This window comes from Cetorhinus maximus, chromosome 4 (genome assembly GCF_964194155.1).
Source record: "Cetorhinus maximus chromosome 4, sCetMax3.hap1.1, whole genome shotgun sequence".
Taxonomy (NCBI): Eukaryota; Metazoa; Chordata; class Chondrichthyes; order Lamniformes; family Cetorhinidae; genus Cetorhinus; species Cetorhinus maximus.
This window is the reverse complement of record NC_135882.1, coordinates 178,153,386-178,165,924: the sequence shown is the minus strand read 5'-3', so window position 1 is coordinate 178,165,924 and position 12,539 is coordinate 178,153,386. Positions and strand designations below refer to the sequence as shown.

General features: G+C 48.9%; 1 protein-coding gene across 1 annotated transcript in view; it reads right to left on the bottom strand.

Moving 5' to 3' along the window:
• LOC144680111 (anion exchange protein 2-like) overlaps positions 1 to 9,038 on the bottom strand; it is a 77,078-nt gene extending 68,040 nt beyond the window's left edge. Inside the window, exons 1-2 of the mRNA XM_078541255.1 lie at positions 8,625 to 9,038; positions 2,551 to 2,697 (exon numbers count right to left, since the gene is read on the bottom strand). Coding sequence (XP_078397381.1) covers positions 2,551 to 2,595 — 45 coding nt within the window. The 5' untranslated portion in view covers positions 2,596 to 2,697; positions 8,625 to 9,038. The remainder of the gene's footprint in view (positions 1 to 2,550; positions 2,698 to 8,624) is intronic.
• Positions 9,039 to 12,539: the final 3,501 nt, after the last annotated feature.

Sequence of the window (12,539 nt, the reverse complement as noted above, 5' to 3'; positions counted from 1 at the left end):
TAAAATTCTGACCAGACTGGACAGACTGGATGCAGGGATGATGTTTCCTCTGGCTGGGGGGGTCTAGAACAAGGGGTCACAATCTCAGGATACGGACTGAGATGAGGAGAAACTTCACTCAGAGGGTGGTGAACCTGTGGAATTCTCTACCACAGAGGGTTGCAGAGGCCAAGTCACTGAATATATTTAAGGAGGAAATAGATTTCTAGGCTCTAAAGGCATCAAGGGGTTTGGGGAGAGAGAGGGAGTATGACGTTGAGATAGAGGATCAGCCATGATCATATTGAATGGCAGAGCAGGCTTGAAGGGCTGAATGAACTACTCCTGCTTCTATGTTTCCGTGAATTAGAGACATGGAAGGGTGAGGCCATAAAGGAATTTGAGAACTTTAATTTTGGGGCATCATTGGACCAGGAGCCAGTGTAGGTCAGCAAACAAAGGGCAACAGATGAATGGACTTGGCGCAAGTCAGGATATGGACAGCAGAGCTTGGATGAGCTCAAAGGGCCAAATGACCTACTCTTGCTCCCAAGTTCCTATGTTGGTACAAATTGGAAGGACATAGGTTATACTATACAAAGAGGTGTATTAAGAGAGATGGGTCAAAAGCTGCTTTATGGAGTTAGACAGATCAGCCATGATTTAACTGAATGATGGAACAGGCTTGAGGGGGCTAATGGCCTCCTCCTGTTCCTAACTCTGTTGCTGCTGTGTGAGATTGTGCTGTGGGATCTCTTATGCCCAACTCAGAGGGCAGATGGAGCTTCAGTTTAACATTTCATCCGAAAGACAGCACGTCCGACAAGATTTAGAAGAATGACACAAAATCTAAGAAGTTATAGTAATCAGAAAAGACTGAAGAAACTGTGGCTCTTTTCTATGATTCCTCTCAAACTTTGTGGTGTCTGCTCATGATTGCATGGTTCGAAGGCTGAGGAGGTGACCTAATCGAGGTCTTAAAAATTATGAAGGGTTTCAATTGGGTAGTGGTAGAAAAGATATCTCCACTTGTGGGGTGCCTAAAACTAGTGGCCATCAATATGAGATAATCACTCTCAGTGGTGAGAATCTAGAACAATTTCCCACAGGGAGTGGTTCAGGCAAAAAGTGTAGATGTGTTTAAGGGGGAGCTGGACAAACACATGAGGGAGAATGGAATTAGAGGTTATGATGAGAGAGCTAGATGAAGAGGGATGGGAGGAGAAGCCCATGCGGAGCACAAACATCAGCATGGACCAGTTGGGTTGAATGGCTTGTTTCTGTGCTGTAAATTCTAGAAGAAATGGGTCAAAAAAGCTTTGCATCCTGAAAAAGATTGTGTTCCGGCACTGACAGGAACATGGATGGCAAGACTAGCACAAAAATACTGCCAAGACACAAATATTTTGGAACAATTCACTACCTTCTGGAGTGAGGCTTTATAGCTTCAGCTCTTTCCTATTTGGGCTCCAAGGTTCAATCTCATGTCAGGACCAGAAATCGCATCATTAACAGGTTCCTTACCACATGAATTACCAGCACTGAAGGGCTGAAGTGAGATTTATTTGCATTAACAGCCTAAATCCAGCAATTACATGGCACATGATGCAATAAATTTCAACAAGGACGCTCACTGTGCAAATCGTTCAACAATCTGTGGAACATCAGAACTTGTGACATATCTCCTGCTTTCTGTAAACTGTTGGGTATTATATTAACTCGTAATGGTGAGTGCAGTTAATTCACTGATTTCTTTGCTGCCATTTCTGGGCCATTATTTCTTAATCCATTGGAATTTTTTTTATATTCGTTCACGTGATGTGGGTGTCACTAGCTGGGTCAGCATTTATTGCTCATCCCTAATTGCCCTTGAGTAGGCGGTGGTGAGCTGCCTTCTTGAACCGCTGCAGTCCATGTGGTGTAGGTACACCCACACTGCTGTTAGAGAGTTCCAGAATTTTGACCCAGCAATAGTGAAGGAATGGCAATATATTTGCAAGTCACGATGGTGAATGGCTTGGAGGGGAACTTCCAGGTGGTGATGTTCCCATCTGTCTGCTATCCTTGTTCTTCTAGACATGGGTTTGGAAGGTGCTGTCTAAGAAGCCTTGGTGAGTTCCTGCAGTGCATCTTGTAGATGGTACACGTCTGCTACTGTGCGTCGGTGTTGGAGGGAGTGAATGTTTGTGGATGGGGTGCCAATCAAGCAGGCTGCTTTAACCTGGATAATGTCAAGTTTCTTGAGTGTTGTTGGAGCTGCACTCATATCCAGGCAAGAGGAGAGTATTCCATTACAGTCCTGACTTGTGCCTTGTAGATTGTGGACAGGCTTTGGGGAGTCAGGAGGTGAGTTACTCGCTACAGGATTCCCAGCCTCTGACCTGATTTTGTAGCAACAGCATTTATGTGGCTAGTCCAGTTCAGTTTTTGGACAATGGTAACCTCCAGGACATTGACAGTAATACAACTCCCTCACCATCCCCCTCTCCCTCTAACATTTCCCAAAATTATCAGTTCCCGGGACAACGTACATCAGTTGTTCACAGCGGAAAAAGGGTTCTGGATACTTACACACTGAACAACAATGTGAATCTCTGGTGAAACCGGTGAGTCCATCGTGCTGATTCAACGTAGCGATGAAGACGTATCTGAAGACGTCTCTTTTTAACCTTTTTCCTTTTCACGCAAATTCAGTGAATGTCTTTGGGACAGCATAACCTATAAATTGAGATTAAAGAGAAACAAAGTCCATCACTTCTTCCTGTCTCACTTCCGTATCAGTTTTTCCCATCATAATATCCTATGTCCACGGAAACAGCCTATGTAAACTTGTCATGCTGTAATGACACTCTCCAGTCAGAGGTAGTGCTGTAGGTGCTTCAGTATTTTAGTATCTCCCAGTTCACTGCAGAGAAACTCCTCTGCTCCAGCCAGTTCCACTGTTCTGTTTCCCAGATTGCTGCATGTTTGGAACAGGAGGAGGCCATTCAGACCCTTTAGCCTGGACCACCATTTCTATTAGATCATGGTTGATTAGTGCCTCGAAAAACTCAGCAGGTCTGGCAGCATCGGCAGAGAAGAAAAGAGTTGACGTTTCGAGTCCACATGACGAGGACTCGAAACGTCAACTCTTTTCTTCTCCGCCGATGCTGCCAGACCTGCTGAGTTTTTCCAGGTATTTCTGTTTTTGTTTTGGATTTCCAGCATCCGCGGTTTTTTGTTTTTACCAACATTCCATTAGCTTTTTCATTACTTTTTGTACCTGTTCATTAGCTTCCAGTGATCTGTGTACACGGCCACCTAAATCCCTTTGATCCTCCACTATTCTTAATCTCTCTCAAAAGGAAAGTATCCCCATCTACCTTCCTCAGATCCAAAATGCTTGACCTCACACTTCCCAAAACTGAAATCCATCTGCCACCCTCAACCGCCCCCCCACCCTCCATCAGAGGGAGGGAGGGAGGGCGGGGACGGGGGGGGAGGGTGGACGGCAGTGGGGGTAGGGAGGTGGGACGGAGATGGTGGGAGGGTGGGACGGACGGGTGGGTGGGAGGGGGAGGGGGAGGGGAGGGGGACGGGAGGGAGGGGGACGGGATGGGATGGCGTGGGTGGGAGGGGGAAGGGGATGGGTGGGGGGTAGGTGGGAGGACTGGAGGTGGGGGAGGGGGATGGATGGTTGGGTGGGAGGGAGGGGGATAGGGTAGGGGGGTGAGGAGGGATGGATGGTTGGGTGGGGGGAGGGGGACGGGGGACGGGTAGGCGGGAGAGGGGGATGGGGGGATGAGTGGGAGGGGGACGGGGTGGGGACGGGTGGAGGGGCGGAGGCAGGGGGCGGGGAAAGGAAAGGGAGGGTGGGGACGGGGCAGGGAAGGCGAGATGGAGGGAGGGGGGAGGGGGAGGGAGGGGGCAGGGGGAGGGACGGGGCAGGGAAGGGGGGCGGGGAAAGGTGGGAGGGGTAGTGGGGGAGGGAGGGAGGGAGGTGGAGGGCAGGAGGGGAGGGAGGGGGAGTGGAGGAGGGTGGGAGGGAGGTGGAAGGAAGGGGAGTGGGGGAGGGTGGTGGAGGGAGGGGGAGTGGGCGGAGGTGGAGGGAGGGGGAGTGGGGGGAGGTGGAGTGGGGGGAGGTGGAGGGAGGTGGAGTGGGGGGAGGTGGAGGGAGGGGGAGTGGGGGGAGGTGGAGGGAGGGGGAGTGGGGGGAGGTGGAGGGAGGGGGAGTGGGGGGAGGTGGAGGGAGGGGGAGTGGGGGGAGGTGGAGGGAGGGGGAGTGGGGGAGGGCGGGAGGGAGGTGGAGTGGGGGAGGGCGGGGACAGGTAAGGCGTGGAGGCAGGGGAGGGAAGGTGGAGGGACGTGGAAGGGGTGGCGGAGGAGCGGGAGGGACGGGGGAGGGGGTGAAGGACGGGGATGGGTCGGAGGGCAGGGGGGCCGGTGGGCGTCGAGGTGCGTGATGTGTGGTAGGTGTCGTGGGGTGAGGGGCGCCGGGCGCAGGAGGGGGCCTGGGCGGAGGGGCAATGGACCGAGAGGGCGAGGAACTGAAGGGGGCCCTGAAGTCGCCACAGTTGGTGGGGAAGGAGAACAAAAAAATGCCGTCTTTCCAATGATGGTCACATCCTGAGAATAATTTAAAATTAAAAGGAGAAACTCTTTTCCACAGGGGGTTGTGAACCTGTGGAATTCACTACCAGAGTTTATAACTGAAGCAAACAGCACATCAACATTGAAGAAAGGGATGTGCAATAGGGAGAGTACTTGGGATTAGCATACTGCTCATGTGGAAGAGGAAGCTGTGAGCTCTACCATCTAGAAGGACAAGGGCAGCAGAATATGGGAACACCACCACCTGGAAGTTCCCCTCCAAGTCACTCACCATCCTGACTTGGAAATATATCGCAGTTCCTTCACTGTCACTGGGTCAAAATCCTGGAACTCCCTCCCTAACAGCACTGTGGGTGTACCTACACCACATGGGCTGCAGCGGTTCAAGAAGGCAGCTCACCACCACCTTCTCAAGGGCAACTAGGGATGGGCAATAAATGCTGGCCCAGCCAATGAAGCTTACACCATGTGAAGGCCTGGGTATGAGTTATTTCTACGTGATTGCTATGCTGCAAGATCCTATGTTTCTAATTTGATACAAACAGTGCGGACACTTCGGTACCTTGCCCTCTTCTTATTCTCTCAGCTCTGAACTTGCTGAATTCCATTAATTCTAAGGTCCTCCCACTGCTACCTAACCTTTTGGTTTTTCACATAACATCAGGCGTGCTGTGCTTTGACAGCAGACCCTGCTGTACTTGTAATTATGAAGCTCGTGCATTGCTAGTTATTTCACAACACTCAACAATACAGCTGCTGTGACCTGCAGCCATCCTCAAAAACCTCAACTGCACCAAGTCAAAGTAAACAAGTTTGAATTCCAAAATTTCTTCATAACATGGATGCCTGGGATCACCTTAGTTACTTGGCTCCACGCCCTGTGAAAAGCAGTTAGTGACTTAGCTGGGAGTGGGAGTTCCGTACAGGTTGCTCGAGATAGGACAGTCCAACGTCTCATACAGGGCTAACACCTGTTCAGCTTCACACACTCCCCTTCAGTTGCCTTTTCCACTCAACAGCCATTGCTGCCTTGGTCAGAGGGGTTAAGGTTTAAAAACAGAGCAGCTCAGTCAGTCAGTGACTCATTTCGCTTTTCACATCCAATTCTGTCACTTCTGATCAAGACAATCCTCATTCCCAGGAAAATGTCCTTACTCCAGCTGGGAGTTACTTTTGAAATGTCGCCATTCCCGCCTCCCATCCCCAAGGAGATTTAATAGAGATTTACTTTTAAATATTGCAGGGTTTGAGAAGACTCTTCTCTGGTTGTGGTGTCAGTGGTGAAGGTCTAGGACAGTGAAGACAAGGAAGTATCTCCGTACAGAGGGTTGTTCACGCTAGAAAGACTTGCCACATGGATTCTTTAAGGTAGAGGCCACAGCATTAGTTCAAGAAGTCAGTCCACCAGCAACTGGAGGTGAACATTAAGTGCCAACATTGCCAACAATATTCACATCATGAAGATGAAGATAAATAAGTTACAGTAAAATGGTGGAGTAAAGGATGTTAAGGGGAGATGGGGAGAGCACAGGGCAGTGGGGTTAGTTTGGGATTGATACAGGGCTATGGGGAGAGAGCAGGTCCGCGGGATTAGTTTGGGATTGATACAGGGCAATGGGGAGAGAGCGGGGCAGCGGGATTAGTTTGGGATTGATACAGAGCTATGGGGAGAGAGTGGGGCACTGGGATTAATTTGGAATTGATACAGGGCTATGGGGAGAGAGTGGGGCACTGGGATTAATTTGGAATTGATACAGGGCTATGGGGAGAGAGTGGGGCACTGGGATTAATTTGGAATTGATACAGGGCTATGGGGAGAGAGTGGGGCACTGGGATTAATTTGGAATTGATACAGGGCTGTGGGAAGCCTGAGACTGATCTGATGGAAGGGACGTGGCTCATGGTTATTGCAGTGATGAAGGGACACAGCTCGAGGTTATTGAGGTAATATGTGGTTGGAGCAATTTTAGTGCGGTACAGATGAGAATGATTTGACAGCAGTGGTGAACAGGTAGAGATTTGGAGACAGTTCAGATTCAGTGTGGTGCATTTTCAGTTTGTACACATGAACACAATGAGAGGAGTAAACTATTTAGCTCCTCGGGCTAGTTTCATCAGTCAATGTGATCACAGCTGATTTGCGATCTAACAGTATGTCAATTTGCCTTTGTCCCGTATCAATTACAATTCTTTACTCTCTCTCAGCAACGCCATCCAACAAGACACAGGTAGCTTTCTTTGAATTCCCCTATTATTAGGCATCAACCATGGCCCAGTGGGTAACTCTATTGCCTAAATCAGGAGATTGTGTATTCAAGTCCTAATCCAGAGATTCGAGCCCATATTCCAAGCTGACAATAAAGCGCAGTATTGAGGGAGTGCTGCACTGTCAGGGGAACAGAACTGAAAGTGTGCTGCACTGTCAGAGGGTCAGTACTGAGGGAGTGCTGCACTCTCAGAGGGTCAGTACTGAGGAAGCGCTGCACTGTCGGAGGGTGAGTATTGAGGGAGTGCTGCACTGTCGGTGGGTCAGTATTGAGTGCTGCACTGTCGAAGGGTGTGCACCAAGTGACCACTGCACTGTGGAGGGTCAGTGCTGACGGAGTGCTGTACTCTCAGTAGGTCAGTACTGAGGGAGTGCTGGACTGTCGCAGGATCAGTACCAAGGGACTTCTGCACTGTCAGAGGGTCAGTAGCGAGGGAGCGCCGCACTGTCAGAGGTTCAGTACTGAGGGAGTGCTGCATTGTCAGAGGTAACTACTGAAGGGGTGCTGCCTGTGGGAGGGTCAGTACTGAGTGAGTGCTGCACTGTCAGAGGTGCCGTTTTTCAATCAGATCACCCTTTCATCATCTATACTTGGGAGAATTCATGCTTGTGTTCAAAAGATATTTGAAGGGCACCAAAAATCTTGTGGCGATCTTATGCCAAAGTGGCCCTTCATTGTGTATGAGCCTTGACAAGATGTGCTGGCGGACCATTCAACCACGGAAGGCAGACACAGCCAAGTCTGGCCCTTGCCACCTGTCCCCAAACACATTTCCTTGCATACGTCACTGGATAGCAATCCGGAGCAGCTTCTTGAGGGACGATGTACTGTTGTCTCCCTAGCCCAGCCAAGCTGATGCCAGTAGTGGTAATACAGGTATTTCTTGAACTGACATCAGACCCAGTCTCAGCCTCAGCCACTCCCTTCACTCACTAGCCTGCAGCACCATTGAGGCAGGAATTTCTTCTCCCACTTCTGGCCATTCCCAGAACCTCAGAAACACCGGTAGGAGGTGGGTCTCTTAATATTTTTGTCAGCCTGAAGGTTCCAAGGGCCTACCTCACAAACAGGCAGCAGGCTTGTGCAATCTTGGTTTTAAAAATGTTAAAGTGCCCCCTACTCGTTGTTCTGTGGCCCCTGTGTGTGGTTGCATCCATGCAGGGGATCAACCTCTCTCTACCACAAGGACACCCCACTGTTGTCTCCAGGCCACTAGCAAAGGTATAAGTGTACCTCACATGTGTGTGTGAGCTGCAGTGTGCAAGAACACACACGTGCAAACACGCTAGCGCATCGTGCACCAGCGTGCACCATGCAAGCACATTACACAAAAGAACACACTGGCAAGCGTGTCACACAGCTGCACACCTATGTGAGCATTTAACACACAATCACCTTGGGACGCGTTTGAAATGAAAACTGGATTTTAAAAAGGGGGAAGGAGGGGAAATTCTGGTTTGGAGACACGACAGAGGAGACACAACAGAATAAACCAGCTCAACATCGGTCTCATCCATCAAACCGGCTCATTGCTAGAACGCAATGGTTTCTCCGCTCCTGTCACTTCCTGACAGGATTCACAGTTCCTTCCTGGTGCCCGTATAACTATGAGTCACTTTCACAAACACGTTCAGTTTCTCCACTTTCCAGCCCTTGGCACAGATTCACTATCCTGGCCCAGCAAAACATGATAAATACTCAGCCGGATCCACAGCGGGATACGGTGAACAGTGACTTCCAACATGGTGTCTGGATCAACCTCTTCCATTCCCACATCTGCGCCTTTACCTGCAGCTTCTCTATCCGTCAGCCGCTAAGAAAGCCTCGTTCCCCACAGTGTGTCAGTCACAAGACACACCAACATTCAGATGCACATCCTTATATTTGGGATTTCTCTTTCGCTGCAATCACAAAAGGAGACAGGAGGTTTCTGCAACAGGTCTCTTGACGTCTGCAATTACTGCGACATTGTCTCAACTGTGCGAGCTCCCAGTGGAATTCTCTCCCTTTGCACCCGCCTGCCTGATGTAAATGAGCAGAACACAGAGCCACAGCTCTGTGCAGTCAGCAAACTTTCTCAGCAACTTTAGCTTGCAAAGGAAATTGCAACACTCCCGAATCTGCCTGGCATGCTGTTTTCAGCCCCTCCCCCTCCCTACACAACACAACTCTTCCATTCCTCTCTTACTCTGTCTTCTGCTGGATTAAGTGCTGGGAGAGAGGGATGGTGGCTGGGCAGAGGGGGGCGTCTGTGCTGCTAAGTTTTGCGCTGGGACTCGCACCAGTAAAGAACTGAATTAATTCTTTTGGTAGCACTCGCTTTCGATTGCAGCAGTGTGGATTGCAAGCAAAGGCAAATGCAACTTTCAAACCTTTCTCTCTCTCTCTCTCTCACACACACACACTCCCTCAAATATTTTCAACCATCTACACCGCACAAGGACAAGGTACAAAGAACTAGCCAGACAAACTCAGCCATCCGTGAGAAAAAGAAAACCAAGGCAAAACATTCTTTGAAGACCTACTCACAAATACGACCTTGCCCACATCTGGAACAGGTTTAAAGGTACAGCCTGCAGGGATTTAACTAAATTAGAGTCAGTAATAATACGGCAATACTTCAGCCGAGGTCAAGTTTATAAGCAAAGAGTGACTTGCAACGAGAAATTCTGCCCCCGCTGTTTTGTCTCTGCCAATTCTCTCCCAGCACTGACGCTGCAACTTGCTGGCACTCAAGGAGACAGCCAAGGTTAATGTATTTTCATATCCTGCAGACACAGGGTGAAGTGTACGCTTACCCCAGCACCTTAGTGACCTCCTTCAAACGCCAGGAATGTGTGGATCCCTGCACAGTACAGCTGCCCAGATTACAGATTATAGCAACACAACGATAAACTATTTTAAAAGCTCTTCCCCACACCAGTCCCCACCACCTCCCATTCGTTGCATTAAGTTGAGGGACATTTGTGGTCATGAATGGAACATTTTCTATTTCAGGCATCTAGCATCAGCATCAAACACTCCCGGGTTATAAAGTAAAGCTCCCTCTACACTGTCCCCATCAAACACTCCCAGGACAGGTACAGCACGGGGTTAGATACAGAGTAAAGCTCCCTCTACACTGTCCCCATCAAACACACCCAGGACAGGTACAGCACGGGGTTAGATACAGAGTAAAGCCCCCTCTACACTATCCCCATCAAACACTCCCAGGAGAGGTACAGCACGGGGTTAGATACAGAGCAAAACTCTCTCTACACCGTCCCCATCAAACACTCCCAGGACAGGTACAGCACGGGGTTAGATACAGAGTAAAGCCCCCTCTACACTGTCCCCATCAAACACTCCCAGGACAGGTACAGCACGGGGTTAGATACAGAGTAAAGCTCTCTCTATACTGTCCCCATCAAACACTCCCAGGACAGGTACAGCACAGGGTTAGATACAGAGTAAAGCCCCCTTTACACTGTCCCCATCAAACACTCCCAGGACAGGTACAGCACGGGGTTAGATACAGAGTAAGAGCTGTCTTTTGTCTACCCCAGAGTCACTCTACCAGTGTGTCTTTTGTTTTTATTTCCCATGCTCTGTGAATTTTCTGACAGCCCATTTTGTGGTGACTTACTGCTTACAGCAGATTTGTGCTGTGACCCCATGATTCCCGATCAGGCCAAGGAGGAAATTAGGTCCTTACAGCGAACAGGCTGAGTAAACAGAAATCATCTGTAACCGGGCTGCATTAGAAAGGCCTGTGCTGAACTTCCCGCTCTATCTATTCCTCCATCAAGAGGTATTCTCAAGTTTTGACAAATAAAACATTCATCAATATGGCTAGCAGTTTTGGTCCTGGACTAGCAACAATGAGACGCTAAGTTCAAATGTTACCAAGCAAAATTGAACTGAATCAATCGGGTAATTTGTGGTCTAACACCAGGAAAAATGACCATGAAAACTGCTGAATTGTCATAAAAACCCAATGGGGTGACTAATAAGAACATAAGAAATAGGAACAGTAGATGACATTCGGCCCCTCGAGCCTGCTCCACCAATCAATACGATCATGGCTGGTCCATGTTTCATTGTGTTTGGATTTCCACATTCCCACCTAACCCCGATAACCTTGGATTCCCTTGCCTAACAAGAATCTATCTACGTCTGCCTTAAAAATATTCAATGGCCCCGCCTCCACCACCTTCTGAGGCAGAGATCCTCATCTCTGTCCTAAAAGGGGGGCCTCTAACTTTAAAACAGGGACCCCTAGTTCGGGACTCACCCACAAGAGGAAACATCCTTTCCACGTCCACCTTGTCAAGGTCGTTCAGGATCTTGTATACTTCAATCAAATCACCCCTCACTCTTCCAAACTCCAGTGGAAACAAGCCCAGTCTGTCCAACCTTTCCTCATAAGACAACCCACTCATTCCAGGTATCAATTTAGTAAACCTCCTTTGAACCGCCCCCAATGCATTTACATCCTTCCTTAAATAAGGAGACCAAAACTGCACACAGTATTCGAGATGCGCTCTCACCAATGCCCTGTACAACTGCAGCCTAACATCCTTACTTTTATGTTCAATCCATCTTGTAATAAAGGATAGCTTTCCATTAGCCTTCTTAATTACTTGATGTACCTGCATACTAAAAATTTTTGTGACTCATGTACTAAAACACCTAGATCCCTCTGCCCCTCAGAATTATGCAGCCATTCTCCATTTAAGTAATATTCTGCCAAAGTGAACAACTTCACATTTTCCCACATTAAACTCCATTTGCCAGATCTTTGCCCACTCACAACCTATCTATATCCATCTGCAACCTCCTCATGACCTCTTCACAACATACTTTCCTACATATACTGTTCTCCAGGAAAGGGAATCTGCCATCCTCACCCGAGCATGACTCCAATGTCATGTTACATGGTCAACACTCAATGCCCTCGGGGTTCCCAGTGGTTCAGATCCCAGCAATTGAAGTAGACGGGGCAGTGTTTGTTTAATTTTGTTCTCAGGGTGTGGGCAAAGCTGACATTTGTTGTCCATCCCTAATTGCCCTTGAGAAGGTGGTGGTGAGCTGCCTTCTTGAACCGCTGCAGTCCATGTGGTGTAGGTACACCCACAGTGCTGTTAGGGACGGCGTTCCAGAATTTTGATCCAGCGACAGTGAAGGAACGGCGATATAGTTCCTCCAAGTCAGGATGGTCTGTGACATGGAGAGGAACTTGCAGGTGGTGGTGTTCCCACAACATGTCTACTCATATCCGGACAGTACATGCAGGAGGGATGGTGTACAAATGGTGGAGGGTGTAGATATTTCAGATGGTGCATGTCAACACTAAAGACCCTTGAGAATTGGTTGCCAACCTTTACAAATACTGGGTGACCTTGCCCCCAAAACTTTCATTTCAACTGTGACAGACTGCAAGGCACAGGCAAACCATCCCTGGACTCACTGTGAAAATTTAGATGTCAGAAACAGCAGCAACATGCCTAGTGCCTTGAATCCAGAAGTTGAATTATTGGCTTGATGATCAGTATCTGCCCACCTTGGCAGTACAAGAAGAGTGGTATATCTGAAGGATAACGGAGGTGATGATTCCTGAGCTGGTGATAAAGGAGTGAGTCATGCACGGTTGCACTGCAGCAAAACTAGACAAAGCCTGCAGTCCTTGCACACAGTGCCTGAATGAAATAAAACAGGCCTAGA